Raw genomic sequence first — 15,898 nt, 5'->3', positions numbered from 1 at the left:
GATAAACTAAACTAAACTAACATCTCACTTTGTGTTATTAATGTTGATGTTCATGTTTTTTTGACCGCAATGTAGCTCCAAGCACATGCAGTAGACAGGAGAGTAAATTTACATACTGGGATATGGGATTTATATTTTAAATCTTACCAGAATGTTCGTTTTTCTCTTCTCTTCTCTTTCAAATCAAACTTAACAGACAAGATCAACAAAGGATTGGCGAAACAAAGAAAAACAAAAATGAAAAATGTTCTTTCTTTTCTCTCTTTTCTCTCCCTCCCTGCTGTGTCACCCAGGGGGGGGAAGGGTTCTGGGCACCATCGCTCCAGCAGCAGGGACTGCTCCAGCCTGCCCCGACACGAAGACCTCCACCCCAGCAACGACGGCTTCCTCAACGGCAACGTGTCCGCCAACGCCAGCCTCAGCCCCACCCTGCACCCCAAGGGCCACCAGCCGCAGACGACACTGCTCCGCTCCGCCTCCTGCAGCAAGGACCTGGCCAACAACAACCTGCCTCACCTGCTCGGCCCCCAGGAGGCCAAGAGCAAGGGGGACTTTGACTTCAACCCGGGAGTCAAAGCCTCCTCCGACGGCCCGGGGGCCAAGTACCTCAAGTCCAACGCCCGCTCGCAGCAGCAACACCGCCACTCGTTCGTGGAGGGGAAGAACAACACGCTGCAGTCCGGGGACAAGCACGGCCGCCACGGCTACCCGGACTCCTCCTCCTTCCACGGCTCCAAGGGCGCCGCCGCCGCCTACCTGAACCTGTCCAAGAGCCACGCGACGCTCGGCGACGCCAAGTCCGTAGGGAACCTGAGCGAGCCGCGGCTGCTGGGCGACGCCGAGCCGGCGTCGCGCTACTTCCCCACCAGCTGCCTGGACCTCAACGCCCCCGGCAGCCCCTCGGCGCGCCACGGCGAGCGCCAGGGCCACAGCCCGGCGGGGAGGGGCGGCACGCGCTCCGAGAGGGACGGCGGCGGCGGCGGCACCCTGGACTCCTCCTCCCGACGCACCTCCTCCCGTCACAAGACGTCGGAGGATGCCAAGTCCCCTGACGGCCTGGACCCAGAAGGAGGGGGAGGGGGAGGGAGCCACGTCCACTCCCTGTCCGCCCCCCACGAGGCCCTGGCCTACGGCCTGGGCTACACCTCCCCCTTCTCCTCCCAGCAGCGGCCGCACCGCCACTCCATGTACGTGCGGCGCGAGCGGCAGAGGACGCACGGGACGGAGGGGGGCGGCGGCGGGGGGGGCCTGGCGGCGGGGCAGGGCATGCCCACCAGGGCCAGCAGCCTCCAGCTCCTCTCCCCCCAGCTGCAGCACCGCACCCTGCCCCGACACTCCGGAGGGTCGTCCAGGGAGGACGACATGAGCAGGGTCAGTCCTCCTCCGCCCTCCTCAGCCCCAGGTCCCATAGCAGCCAGCCACCTCCCCTAAACCACACACACACACACACACACACAAGCGCCATGTAGAGCCCCCGCAGAGAAGGGGCTCCTCGATATTCTGGCTTGTAATTGTAACGACACATGAAGCCATGCCTCTCTGACAGGGGACGGCTAGCGGGCTGTTAATGTGCAGCCCTGTGTCAGTGCGGGGGAGGAGTGAGGGGGGGGGGTGTTGCCGAGCTCCTGCTGGCCCAGTAGAAAAAAAGTGAGGAGAGAAAACAGTAACAGGCAATTATCTATTTTGAGTCATTTCCCCTCTGTATTGTTTTTCACTTGACCGCTGCTGGCGAGTGCCTTACTGTACGGCTCTGCTACACACCTACTGTACTGAACCCTTGTGTGTGGCTCGCTGTGGCAGTGTTGCAGTATCTATTGTTGTGCCTAAGAGTGCGTGTGCTGTGTTAATGTCCCCGCCCACCAGCAGCAGAGTGAGCAGGTGCCCAAAGAGGTGAGCCACAGCAGACCTCCGATCAGGGACTCCACGCGGGACAACGCCGGCTCCTTTCACATGCCGCGGCAGAAGAGCGAGGTCCGAAAACGCTGCCCCCGCGCACCCACTCCTCCGCAAGCGCCCCACCTCTCCTTCTCTCGCTCTCTCTTTGTCTCTCTCGCTCGCCCTCTGGCTCTCTCTTTCTCTGTTTCTGCCTCTTCTCTCCGTTTCTCTCTCTGTCTGTCCATCTCTCTCTCTCTCTGTTTCTCTCTGTCTCTTTCTCTCTGTTTCTGCCTCTCCTTCTCTATTTCTCTCTGTCTCTCTCTGTTTCTGCCCCTCCTTCTCTCCATCTCGTTTTCTCTCTCTCTCTCTCTCTCTCAGTGCATCAAATACTCTCTGAATATTCTCTCTGTGTGCCTTGCTTCCCTCTGAAGGATGACTGTAGCTCATCATACTGTATGAACTATGTAGCCTTGAGTCCTCAGAGTGGGATAATATGGTTTTTCTAATAATTCATTTTTTCTATAATTAGGTTTTTCTATATGGACTGTTGCTCTGAGTGAACAGCACTAGTAAAAGCTGGCGTTGTTACTTTATCTACAATGTCTTCCAGTCCAGGTTCTCTCTCTCCAGTGGGCTTCACCTTCCTTTCCCTCCTGTGCCCTCTCCTCCTCCTTTTCCCGTTTCCTCCTCCTCCTCTTCCTCCTCCTCTTACTGCTTCTCCTCCTCTTCCTCCTCCTCCTTCTACTTTTCTTGTTTCTTCCTCTTGTCCGCTTTGTGGATTAATGGCTCTGTACAAAATCAAACAACAGATCTTCACTAAACCCTAGCCCCCCCCCCATCTCCTCTCAGATAGGCCAGTTCTTCCCTGCGTTTAACTCAGCCAGTACCCCCCCCCTCCTGTCACAGGTGGGCATGTACCACGACCAGCACCCGGAGGACGGGGTCTCCTCCAAAGAGAACCGCATCATCTACAGCGAGTCCATGCCCAGGCGGGTGGGCAGCTTCTACCGAGGTCAGCCTGTCCCTCGTCCACTGTCATGTCTGCCTGCCTGGCACAGTTCACTTTTTTATGCCATACGGTCAGTGCTTATCCCTATTTCTTTCCGATCACCGTGTCACCTCTGCGGCGTGGCGTGGGAACAGTGCCCTCTCCTCGGCCAGACAACTTCCACGAGGGCGGCGGCCAGAGCAGGGCCTCGGCGGTGGCAGGGGACGGCAGCACCAGCCACTCCAAACGTCAGCCTGCCTTCGACCCCTGGTGAGCAGTTCTCCCTTGGTCATGTTGAGGCTGGTCATCTCACAACGCACAAACCCTACAGATAACCCTACACTAACGTACGAACCCTACAGATAACCCTACACTAACGTACGAACCCTACAGATAACCCTACACTAACGCACGAACCCTACAGATAACCCTCCACTAACACACAAACCCTACAGATCACCCTACACTAACACACAAACCTACGAGGTGCACAACCACCCTGGTCATGTTCAGGAGGAGTGTGTGGGGGCGGTCCGCCGTGCGGTGGTTCAGGAGGAGTGTGTGGGGGCGGTGGTGTGGCCTCGGCGCCACCAGCTCAGCCTCCTCTCCTTGCGTCTCATCAGGGCCGGCCCGGAGACCGTGGTGATGAGCCCCACCGAGCCGTCCAAAGAGAAGGAGAAACAGGGCTTCTTCAGAGCAATGAAGAAGAAAAAGAAAAAGTCCCAAACGGTGGGTTCTGTTCCCGTGACCTCCGGTTCTGTCTCACCCCCCTGTGTACCACGGACCCCCCCCCCCACCCCCTCCGTTATCCAGGTGGTTTCTGTAGAGGGCATCATACTGGGCATATGTTACAGCTACATGCGCTGTATGTCTATTTAAACAATGCAAAGCTGTCTGTCAGTCTCTGTATGGCTTCTGTTACCTGTGTCTTGTACAGTATGTTATCATAAGAAAAAAACAAACATCATACGTTGTTGTTGTTTTGGTTGTTGTTGTTATTATTGTTTAAGCCTATATCAAGTTTCCCTGTCTACCACTGTAGTCATGTGCCTCTTATATTGCAGACGGAACAACCTGAAGGAAGGACTCCAAACATCAAGAAATGTCTTTTCCCCCTGTTTAACTCAAAGAATAGCATAAAGCATAGCTCGTCTGTGAGGGTCCTCCCTGTAGTGTCCTCACCCATGGTATAGCACTCCTTCACTGTACACTACTGCTACTCTAACTCCATATAACCCTGCCTCCACCGTGCATCGCATGCCATTAACACCATTAATCAACTCTTTTTTTTTTTTTCTCCAAACTTTTCTTTTAAAGGTGTTTTTTATGATGATCATTTTATGATGAATATGAAACTAAAACCCTAAGTGATCCATCAAGCAATTCATCTAGGATATTTCTGTGATACTTCTACAGATACTTCTCCAAAGTACTGTAGCATAGAATTATGCTACAGTACTTTGTGTTCGATAAAGTGAATATGTATTTACAGTACAAAAAGCTTATTCAGTGTATAAAGGACATCATTGTAATGGCGTTGGTAGATCGACCTTCCTTCCAAAATTGGGCTTGCTCATGTTGGACAAATATGGCTGGACAGTTCATGTAAGTTGCTCTATGGATCCGGAGGGCAGTTTCTTCCATACCGTTGGTCTGAGGGGTTGTGATCTCACCACTGATTCCAGCCGGGCAGTCAACAGCATGTGGAGGGAGGGGTAAGGGTTAAGGATTTGGGGTTGGGAGGGGGAGGGGTAAGGGGGGCTGATTTGGGCTGGTTGGAAAGACGGGGACGGGGGTGGGTTCATGATGATAAAGAGGGGGGGGGTTTGCATGGCTCCTCTGACACCTGGAGCTGATTATGCTTGATGAAATCTTGCACAATATCACTCCTGCTGCACCCCAAAATACACCCCAGCTCCATGGGGGAGGAGGAAACAGCTGAGGTCTACGGGAGATTGTTCCCACACTCACTGCAACATACTGGAGGTCCTGGTTAGTGACGTTCTCTAGTTCAGGGTCAGAGGTCCGTACAGAGAGAGGGACAGAGCGGTGTCTGATCTCGTCCTCGGGACATTGATGCCTCCAAGGGGGCCAGGTGGACACATAATGAGCGTGTAACGTTACAGGGAATCACATTGGGCACAGAAACAGGCGGTGAGGCTGAGAATGAAAGGCCAGGCCAGAGACGCATTTCTGTTAGCCCCGGAGAGCTAGCCACTCATTATCCCTGGGCCTACATTAGCCACCTTCCATTTCAGACCGGCACAATTACCCCAGCTGGAGAGAATAGGCAGCTATGTGATGAGGGTCTGGAGCCCTATTCATGGTCCTTCCCCATTTAAATATCTATTCTGTGTTCCTGGGAGTCTCTACCTGACGACAGCCCATCTAAATTTACCCCTGGGGGCACCTCATTTCCCCCAATCAATAAAGTCTTGTCTTATCTTTATTTTTATCTTAAATGTTATCTGGCCAGATGGAGTCACACAAAGGCTTCTTGGGAAGTGGGACTGTGGGCCGGATGAACAATGAATGTGACGAACATAATCCCTCAGGGAGACCTTGTCCAGTACGCCTGAATAAGGGCGACAGTGCACCTGAGTCTGAGAAACCATTAGCTGCCCTCTAAGACTCTGAGATACCCCTGTTAGGACCTGGCGGGTGTGTCCTCCTCGTCCTCCCTCGCCGTGGGTCAGGGCTGTGTTGTGGAGTGCATGCTCTGGGGGATGCTTGTCAGGGCAGGGTTGTGACATACTGATGTCTGATTGGCACCCGTTTCCTGTGTGCTGATAGGTCCCCAGCGACGCGGTGGATCACATGGTCATACCGAAGTCCTCCAGGTCATCTGGGTCATCCAGTCAAAGCAGCCGCCACCGGAACCGGGACAAGAGCCGGGACAGGGACAAGAGCAGGGACAGGGACAAGAGCAGAGACAGGGACAAGAGCAGGGACAGGGACAAGAGCAGGGACCGGGACAAGAGCAGGGACCGGGACAAGAGCAGAGACAGGGATCAGGAGAGGGACCGGGATAATGACTGGCCACCGGAGAAAGCGTCAGATTCCCAGGTACGTGCAGATCCTCCTATCGCGCCCCAGCTTGGGCAGTCCAGGTGTAACAGGACAGATTAACCCCCCCGACGCTTTAACCCCGGGGGTTAAAGTGTCCTAGGACAGATTAACCTCGGGGTTAAAGTGTCCTAGGTCAGACTAACCTCCGGGGGTTAAAGTGAAAACAGATTAATCCCCCCTAGGTAACCCCACAATACTCAGGCCTGGGGTTAAAATATCCTAGGACACTTTACCCCTGGGGTATAGTTAATCCTTGGACAGACTATATCCCCACACTCATACCTGGGGGTATACTATTACTACTACTACTACTACTACTACTACTACTACGAGTACTTATGACAACTACAACAACGACTACTACAGTACCACCACCACTACTAGACTTCTACTACTGCTATTACTACTAGTAGTACTACTATAACTACTACGAGTAGAAGCAGGACCACTACTATTGTTACTACTACTACTACTACTACTACTACTACTACTACTGCTGCTATACTAAAATTGTTACTACTACTACTACTACTACTACTACTTCTATACTAAAATTGTTACTACTACTACTACTACTACTACTACTACGCATCTGGATTCTTTTCACGTCCTTTCGAATGTCGATGTTGAGTGTTGATAATCAGCCTGACGGTCTTGTGTCGGTAACAGCATACGGACAAGTCCATAGTTCTGCTATACTGTACCTTTTAAGTCACCTTTTTATACTTTTTTTTCACCCAGAGCCAGCCCCTCAAGTCTCTGCGCAAGCTCCTGCACCTCTCCTCCTCACCCTCCAACCAAACAGCCCCCTCAGACATGCGCTTCCAGCCGCTGCCCAACCCGCCCTCCTCTAAAGGGGGTTTCGGCGAGGGACGGGGGCTCCCGGGACTCAGCACCCCCCAGCTCAAGAGCCGCCAGGCAGCCTACCCCCTCCCGGGACAGCTGGAGTCCGGCTGGCACGCCTCCGCCCTGGGCCGCGCCACCGAGGGGAACCCCTACCCCGAGCAGATGGGGGGCAAGGGAGGTCAGAACGGGCACGGCTTCGGACGCGCCTCCCGCTCACGGATGCCAAACCTCAATGACCTGAAAGAGACTGCGCTGTAGTCCCTCCCACTCCTCCACACCCACAGCAGGCCCCCGTGCCGCTGGACACCTCGCTCCCGTCCAGAACCCTTCAGTGTCGGACACTGCTCGCAAATAAGCCGCAAAGGTGGGCCTTCTCACGTCTTCAATTATTTTATTTTTTTTAAGCTTCCATGTTTGATAGAATTTGTAATATTATCTATGTAATGCTGAATATATAAATTTTTGTTATGAAGTACCGGTATATACATTACAAATGAATAATATATATGGCTATTTAAGATGTAAGAGTTTGGCTATTTAAGTGTTAAGAGTTTTAGTTTCTTCTCAATAAGTATATATTAAATTTTATGGCATAGTATTTCCATATTTCATAAAGACTACATTTATCTAAAGGCGTCTGAACAATTAAGATTTTATTGATTTTTGGTCCGTCTTGTCTATTACTTTGTACTGCATTCATGATACATTGGAGAGACTTTTGGTTTTCTGATCTGACCGTCTGCCTCTAGATGTCCCCTGTCATACTGGTTAGAGATCCCCTACGAACCCATCTGCACTTCACCTCAACACAATTTGTCCATTTCAAAGCAATTATCTTTCAATTCCATTGCTGTAGTCAGTGTAATTTATGTGAGTTGACAATCAAAACAGCTTGTATTGTGCATGTGCTTTAAAAGAAAAATGCAATACTGTTTGAGTGTAACATAGTTGTTTTATTAGCATCACCTACTCCGCCCCTGTAGTACACAAGGAAGCATTGCACTTAATATAATTTATCCCAACAGGGGAACTAAGGATCTATTGTAATGAGATTCAACTAACATTTAGCATCCAGCTTTCTTATATTCAGGGTAAATACATTATGCACAATATATTTTGATCTATTCAAGTCAATTGTATATCAGAATGTAAGTGTTGCTGATGTAAAGTAAAAAGTCAGAACAGTTTGTTAAACGGCGCCACACAGCCCCAGCTGTGCTTACTAGCATTGCTTCTGTTGTCACACTACCACAATCTCCTGGCCAGTTACGCCAACTGCCGATGACTTTAGCAATAGCAACAATATTGTATCATACATTAGGAGAAAAATGTACACTCGGTTTTCAAGTTGTATAGCTGTAAGATCTATATGAACTAATGCTGCTATTAGTCTATTGGTACTGAAATGCATATGAGCAGTTTGTGAATAGCTCTCAAATAAGTCTAAAGTTGATATTGGATGTAAGATTCCTCCTTCTGGAAAAAATGGTCCTCTGTACTTCCTTTATCTGTGGACGGCACCTATTCATCCAAACTGAAGTTTTTAAGATATTTTTTATATTATTACTAGTAGCTGAGAAAGACTATTGACCGGTGTTGTGCTTGTGTATGTCGACTTAAAACACAGCAGATCCTCTCTGAGTGGTGTTGTACAATGCAGAGCAGATCTGTCCATGTCAGTCCTATGGGACAGGACATCTTGGCTAAGTGAACGGTTTACTTGTTTCCTTGCTGATCTGTATTTCTTCATGGGAGGATGAATGCCATGCCGAGTAGCCTGGCTGAACGTCATCACACACACACACCTATATACACACACTCTCTCTCTCTCTCTCTCTCTCTCTCTCTCTGAATGGTGCACTTTAAACAGACTTGGTGGTCAGAAACTAACTTAACTCTCACTCTTTGTTCAAATGCCTCCTCCCTCTGTGGTCACTAGCCAGTCACAGACAGAGCCCTGAATGCTCACAGAACACAGGTGTCTCACGCTCTGACTCTCCTATGTAATGTGTTTTCTGTATTCTAGGTACTTCAAAGTTGCAGGACTGTAAACACTTTCTTCTCAACACAATTCTGTTTTGTTCAGATTTGTTTCCATTTATTATCTTTATTTTTTTGCTGTTGAGACAAGAACACTGTATTATATTAATACCAATGTGTGATTATTTCTTTTGTGATATTTATAACTGAAAATGTTACTTAACTGTATGAAACAAAGTATTATGTTTGTGCTTTTTATTACAGGCATAAATTAGTAGCATAGTTAATGTTTTATTAGGAGCTTTTTTTTAAGGGAGCATTTTCACAGGAACAGCAACTACAGGGAGAAAGGTCAGCTCTTCTAGAATATCCATGTTTACATTGGTTACAGTCAATAAAATATCCAATAAAATGAATCAACTGTCATTATACAGTAAATGCATCCCTTTGTATTTGCATAATTTATGCATTGTACATGTGCCTTTGCATAAGTGGCATTTCTCTGGTTCGCCACGGTTTTATTGCTTGGCCAACAGTTGCCCTGAATGTACAATTGAAAGAGAATGAAAGAGGAATCTCCAGGGTGCACAGTAGTGAACTCTATTGCCTTAACAGATAGACAGACTGGGACAGTACAGTACATTGCATTACAGGACAGGACATCCATCCTTTATGTAAGCTAAACCCAAAACAATTTCACAAAAAAATGGAGGGGGGAAAAAATACACAATAGAAAAAGAAAAACACAAGAAAAACACCAAACCAAAAGAAAAACACAAGACCGACGTGAAGGAAGAGAATACTGTAACTGAGGACGAAGGGGATCACTTCCGGGTCGCCGCGCTATATCCTGCTAGGCAGGGCAGCTCTACTGGACCAGTGGCCACCTTTTGGCAAGAGTCAGGGAGGGGCAGACAGAGGGGTGAAGTGGACTGGGGGGGTGGAGGCGTGGCTGTAACTGGAGGACTGCAGGGCTGTGCTGTAACTTCAGGTACATCTGTTCATGCACATCAGCAGCTCCATCCTCAGGGCGATGCGGGTGTGCCAGCCCAGGGGCAGCACGCGGATGTACCGGGCGACGATGGGGGGGCGGAGCAGGTTCTGCACTGACGAGGAGCGGTCCGAGTTCCCGTAGAACACCTGGGCGGGCGAGCGCGAGGAGGAGTCATAACGGTCCACGTCATCAACAGTACAATGATGGATACCATACCGCCCCCCTCGCATATCCAGAGAAATCAAATGTTTGAAAAACATTTATCCTTTTTTCCCCCCCTATTTATTCTGACTTTTACAGGGTGCCTCTCTTGTCCACTTACCCGATTGTTGCCTGTCTGGTCCTTGTAGTAGATCCAGTTCAGGTGCTCCTCGGTGCGGTACATGACGCTGTACTTAGTCAACCACTCATCTGCATCACAGCGGCCCTGGGTGAGGATGCCAGACACCACGGCCACCTCTTTCAGGTCGATCTGGATCCACTGCAAATTGTCATTGAACTTAGAGAGCCAGGCACACCTGAGAGAAAGGGGGTCAAAATGGATGTTTTTCCCATCGGCACAACAGGACTGTAAGCAGGCATTTGAGCTTGGGAAATGTCTAGAGGCCAGAGCCAGTGGATGGGGTTGTGGCAGTGCCGTCAGAGGGGAACTCACCCGAAACCCTGGTTGTTGAGCCGGGCCTTGCCTGAGGTCCAGGAGGAGTACCAGCCAGTGTACTGCTCCTCGTTGGAACAGCTGATCTGGTCCCGTGTCACAGAGCCAGCCTCGAAGCCCAGGGGCCTGTGATACGGGCACTCTGTGGAAGGCAGGCATACAGTATACAGTATATCAAATAGTTTCACCCAGATAACCACCAACTGTTTTCATGATATATTTCATGTTATGCCTGTTCCAATAGGAATAACATTTTATTTTTTTCATATTCTCTGACAGATGCATAGTAAGTGGCAAATTAAAGAAATGTAATAGCACTGTTTGAGTGTTTTGGCATCCTAATATGATTAGCTACATCACAAATGATCCATCCAGAGCCCTGATCCTGGCGTGACAGAGCAAATATGGCAAAAAGCCAACATCAAATGCTATTACATCTGTGATTCACCTCCTCCAGTTTGACATTTTTTTTCTGCCAGGAGTAGTCTGACTGCTTGTGTACAGTAATTTAATGGTGTAATGCTGCCCTTATGCTGTGTATTCAATACCTTCAAATCGATCTGATACATTTCAATTGAATATCTTTGGCTGGCAGATGGCTGATGTAAATGTAGATGATGCTTCCTGCAGAGAGGACATGATGCCTCAACATTCCGCTGAGCCACACAGCACAGGGAATGCAGCCAGGTCACACCAAGGACTTGCGAGATACATGCAATGTCATCCAACTGCTCATCCTCTGGTTAGACACACAGGGTTGACATCCAGCTAAGTGTGATGATGATGTGCTACTCTCTGTCTGCCTCCCAGATCTTTGGCATGACCACACTGAGGAAAAGGAGCCGAGGGCCCCACCATGTGTGCTGCTGTGCCCAGCATCACGCTTGTTTTAGGCTGAAGGACATGCCCTATTTCAGGCCCCTTAATCTGCTCATCACATTGCTGTACTAGTAATGGGATTATCTAACAGCATCCAGCATAATGCCATTCTCTCTCTCTCCTCTTCTGCTTGCAGCCTTGTCATCTGTCCCACCAGAAAGCTGTATTCACGCTTATTTTGTTACGCAATGAGGACAGAGCAGGTCATTTTGCAACTTGAATTCAATCCAAACAGGCTGGTGGATAAGGACGGTTCTGCATCACCGCAGTGATAGGCACGGCCAAATTAGGGGGAGAGAAACAGCAGGAAACCATCGGCTGCCTGCTGACATTCTCACCAGCTGTAAGTGCCATCTCATTTCCACTCACTCATAATTGTGCAAAACCACAGGAAAGCAAACTTGTCAATTCCTATGTCTGAAATTATGAAATATTATCCTACTAATAAGTCCCTATACGTAAACCTTGGCTATAGTCCAAAGCTTAAAAATATGCAGATGCACCAAGTCATCCTACGTTACGGTCAGAAAGAAAAGTAGCATGAGTGTTATCCATCTGATCCTGGCACAGTTTATGACATGCACGTCATCGTTGCCCTAACCGCACATCCTCTAAAAGTCACCTTCCCAATCTCAAATGCACCTCTAGCTTGGTGATAGCACCGCGTCTGTTCATCTTTGATAGTCGAGCTGCTTGGCTAGGGACATGAGGGCTTGTGTGTCACAGCTAGTTGAAGAAGTGTTTCCAGCGTGAGATCGAGGGAACCACAGCTGGGTGGTCGGTGTCCTCACCTGGCATGCAATTCAGAAGACGGCTCTGAGGCGGCACCGTTGTCAGGACGGGTGGCGCGGTTACCGCGGGAGAGTTCCCGCCATCGCAGTCGCACGTGCACGTCTCGGCAACCTCCTGGTCCTGCTCCTGCGCATCCTCTTCCTGGCCCACAGACGAACACATAGGATCGTGTTAAAACACTGAGCAACTCCAGAGCCAGTCAGAATCCACTTTCAGCCTTCATTAGGACACTTGATGACAGACAGCAGCCTACCTGTTCCATGTGAACACCAGTTGGGACTGTGCCGACAGAGGAGCAGGGAGAAAGAGAAAGAGAGAAACAGGTGAAGGGGTGTAGATTAAAAAAAGAAACTGAAAAAAAGTAACTGATAACCCTGACAGAGGCCTAGGCCCTACGTGCGGAACCACTCAGACTAGCCTAACCACAGAGTTCACACATTATTAGTGCATTTGAAGAAAAAGTCATGGATTTTGGCAAGCATGATCAATTGGCATTGTCCATTTGGCCCCATCTTACTTATCAGGTGTCATAGTTCTCCAAACTAATTAGATTTTATCCAGAAAGTGATATGACCTCCCCCAAGACAACAGAATTCTACATAACCTAATATTTTCATTAGCCTATCTAGTCTAACAGCCACCACCAGTGACAGCAAAAGGAGAAGCAGAGAATAACAGATGTCTACAGATGTCGACCATCAGCAGGTCATGGGAGAGGAGCAGAGATGGACAAACTTACTCTGAGAAAAGAGCAGAATTGAGAAGAGAGCCGCCCAGTGCGCGTTTACCTCCATCTTCCTCCCGGAGTGTGCAGGAATATGATGTGTGCAGAGATAGGCTACCCGAGGCTAGAGGATTATTCTAATCCACCGGCCACTGAAGGCTTTATCTAATACCTTTTATCTGCTCATATCTGCCCACAACTCCCACCCACCACATCCCCCAATGTGCCAGGGTCCATGTAAATGATAAGGCCAAAACTGGTACTCTTTGAATGCAAAGGTTCCACTGCCTGTGTGTAGTCTGAAATGCGTGTCACTCCGTGACATCTAGCTTGCATCCTCTTCTCTACTCTCAAATCTCCCTGATAAGCAGGCCTACAGTAGGCTACCATACGACAGCAAAGCATTTAACTTGTCTTATCAGAAGGCTGGAACTAAAATAATCTAGATTATACATACCGTATACAATCATTACAGGTGGATATGAGCATATGGAGTATGAACGTATGTAACTGCACAAGTAGGGGCATAGACCTACAGCATTCTGGCAACTCCCTCTGATCATCACATGATCACCTCGTTGTCCTGTCACCTAATTACTAATCAAGGACATCTGATGCTATCTGGAAACGGTATAAATATTCCTGGGCTGAAATGATTGCAGGAGCCTGTGGTCTTGAGAGGTTTGGCTTGGTAAGTAATTAACTGAACAAGTCAACGGTTGTGAACTTTGCTGTGAAATTACTTATGTAGGTTATTGTTTTGCTAGAACCCACTGAACAACAACTGCAAGATGAAAAACACTGGAGTTGCAATGGCTAAAAACGGCAAAAAGTTGCATGTAAAGCCAAGAAGGGTTGAGGCTCATTTAACCTACATGTACAGGCTTCACAAGGAGGTAGGCCCGCTCTAAAACCAGTTAATTCCTGTATCTAGTCAGATTGCAGAATGTCACTTATCTCGACTTTACTCTGAACAGATTTGCCCCATGAAGACCAGGCTACACAGTTTGCCAAGACATCTTCCCCAAGAGCTTTCTCAACAGGTGGGGTCAGAAGCAGCTCGACTATCAAAGTTGAACAGACGCGGTGCTATCACCAAGCTAGAGGTGCATTCTGCCCTGGGAACACTCCACATTCCTGTAGTGTATGCTGCTTGACCCTGCGACCCAACGCTTTTAATGCCTGATTTTACGTTTGTACATAATTTAATGCAATAAAGTACTTACCTTTTGTAGCATGCTTATTGTTTTGAGTTTGTTTTTCGAACTGTGGTAATAGAAAGTGTGGTGATGGAAAGTGTTCATGTCAAGTCGTGTGGCAAAAGCAAGCCAAAGTCACAGGTGTACAGTTGGCCTGCCGTCTTCTAGCCACTAGGGGGCACGCACCTTTTAGGTCTATGGTACCAGATGGCAACTGTTAAACTTTCTCAACACTTGCAGAGCTTTAGCTTATGTACTACTCGATCTATTATAGCATTTCAATTCTATTGGCATGACGCAACGTTGTACATATTGCCAAAGCAGAGTTTGGACATTAAAAAACATTAATTAGGAACAAGGAAAGTTAGGCTACAAGACAAACAGTTGTCAATATAGCAGCAACGGTAAATCGGTAATAAATTAAAAGGAAAAAAAAAGTCAGATGTAACGACAGTGTCAGGTGACTCACTCACTGTCCCTCAGTTTGTCAGGCAGCAACAGACTGCTGCTAACCTACTTGTTTTTAAATCCTCTCCTAGTAGGATGGGCAGTTTTTTCTCATCTAATAGATTAAGAAAGCCTTTGCTTTCGTGCAGCTCTTTCAGGTTCACTGAGGGCGCAGTAACAGCACAGCCTCTACTCTGCAGGGAGCCAGGTTTTCCTCTGCCTCCCTTTTTCAATAGCAAGGCTGTGCTCACTCAGTCTACCTGGTCAAATTCGTTTTAGGTGATCAGTCACCACGCTCATATAATCTGCTATGGTGTACTGTCGATTTAGAGCCAGATAGCACTGCATTTTGCTTTGTGCTTTTGTTTGTGTTTGCCGATAAGTGATGTAGTTTTGTTGTGATTGTTTTGTGGTTTGGTTTTGTAATTTGATTGTGGTTTTGTAATTGTGAGTAGTTCACTTTGTTAGGTGTGATAGAGTTGTCATTCATTGATTGCATCAAATCTGAGGCTACGTTTGGGGTGACATTCTGAGTGAAGGGCTGAACAGCCAAACACATCCCGAATTTCAACTTCACTGAGTAGGCGGGACTAATGGCATATTCTAACCAATAGTAATTATAGACAGTGGTTTTTGGACCAATTGGAATAAGTTACCGGCCGATAAGCCTCGAATGATTCCGAGAGAAACGCACGCAAAGGCTAACTGTAGGATAGGCTGCTCATCGTGACAGTGTTTGAGTACATACCCTCGTGAGGAATATACTTCATGCTCTAAGGTAAGTATTATCGCACATGCAATTTTCGAGACCTGACTTTAAATATTTAGTAAGTCATTCTCCGCCTTTGCTGACGTCTGTCAAGTCTGAACACCGCTATGTTGGTCGAGCGCAATTGGTAGCTGGTCTGATGCTTCTACTTTGGCACCAGGCAGGTATGCCTAGGTAGCCTACATTATATGTGACAACCTGATATGTCATTGAAATATTTACGCGTCGACCACGTTGAGCATGTCTATGAATGCTGTAATTTAGATGCGGTTCATCCACTGGTGGATTACGCTATAATTTACCATGCTCTTGAACTCATTTGCGCAATTTGAGTTTGGCTGTGAATAGATTTAATTGACTGATCCTCCTTTCACTTAAGCTACATTTCTATAGTCTGTTATTTTCCAAACTGTCAATAAGTCAAATATTATCATCTTTGCAATGCCACATTCATCTCTAATTATATTGTAGCTAATTGTGTTCTAATCCCCACTATTTTTATTATTTTTTAATCCATTGCCTGCTCCTCAATCCCCCCTCACATCCCGCTGATCCCTTCCTGTTCCCTTTCATCTGGTCTCTACTAATATTTTTACTTTTTCATCTGGTCCCTAATGTTTTTTTGTTTTTTTTTTCCATCTGGTCTCTCTACCTATGTTTTTAAATATTTTTTCTTTGCTC

At 48.0% G+C, this 15,898-nt stretch overlaps 2 protein-coding genes across 4 annotated transcripts in view; one reads left to right on the top strand and one right to left on the bottom strand.

Moving 5' to 3' along the window:
* The window catches only part of LOC311314506 (cyclin-dependent kinase-like 5), a 30,345-nt gene extending 21,186 nt beyond the window's left edge, over positions 1 to 9,159 (top strand). Inside the window, exons 12-19 of one of the 3 annotated variants that reach the window (XM_084444883.1) lie at positions 294 to 1,371; positions 1,867 to 1,971; positions 2,782 to 2,887; positions 3,019 to 3,133; positions 3,487 to 3,592; positions 3,928 to 4,050; positions 5,657 to 5,929; positions 6,674 to 9,159. In XM_084444883.1, coding sequence (XP_084301009.1) covers positions 294 to 1,371; positions 1,867 to 1,971; positions 2,782 to 2,887; positions 3,019 to 3,133; positions 3,487 to 3,592; positions 3,928 to 4,050; positions 5,657 to 5,929; positions 6,674 to 7,036 — 2,269 coding nt within the window. In that variant the 3' untranslated portion in view covers positions 7,037 to 9,159. The remainder of the gene's footprint in view (positions 1 to 293; positions 1,372 to 1,866; positions 1,972 to 2,781; positions 2,888 to 3,018; positions 3,134 to 3,486; positions 3,593 to 3,927; positions 4,051 to 5,656; positions 5,930 to 6,673) is intronic. The other 2 variants (XM_084444884.1, XM_084444885.1) reach the window with 2 other exon arrangements.
* A 586-nt stretch (positions 9,160 to 9,745) lies between these two features.
* LOC311314117 (retinoschisin-like) lies at positions 9,746 to 12,340 on the bottom strand (the record flags this gene model as incomplete). The annotated part of the gene is made up of 5 exons (XM_084444451.1): positions 9,746 to 9,898; positions 10,075 to 10,270; positions 10,408 to 10,549; positions 12,078 to 12,219; positions 12,332 to 12,340. 5 exons carry the CDS (start codon positions 12,338 to 12,340, stop codon positions 9,746 to 9,748), a joined length of 642 nt encoding a protein of 213 aa, XP_084300577.1.
* Positions 12,341 to 15,898: the final 3,558 nt, after the last annotated feature.

The sequence above is a fragment of the Borostomias antarcticus genome, assembly GCF_949987555.1.
Source record: "Borostomias antarcticus genome assembly, chromosome: 10".
NCBI classification, from domain to species: domain Eukaryota; kingdom Metazoa; phylum Chordata; class Actinopteri; order Stomiiformes; family Stomiidae; genus Borostomias; species Borostomias antarcticus.
Note: the sequence above shows the minus strand (reverse complement) of the source record. Positions and strands in the feature narration are given on the sequence as shown.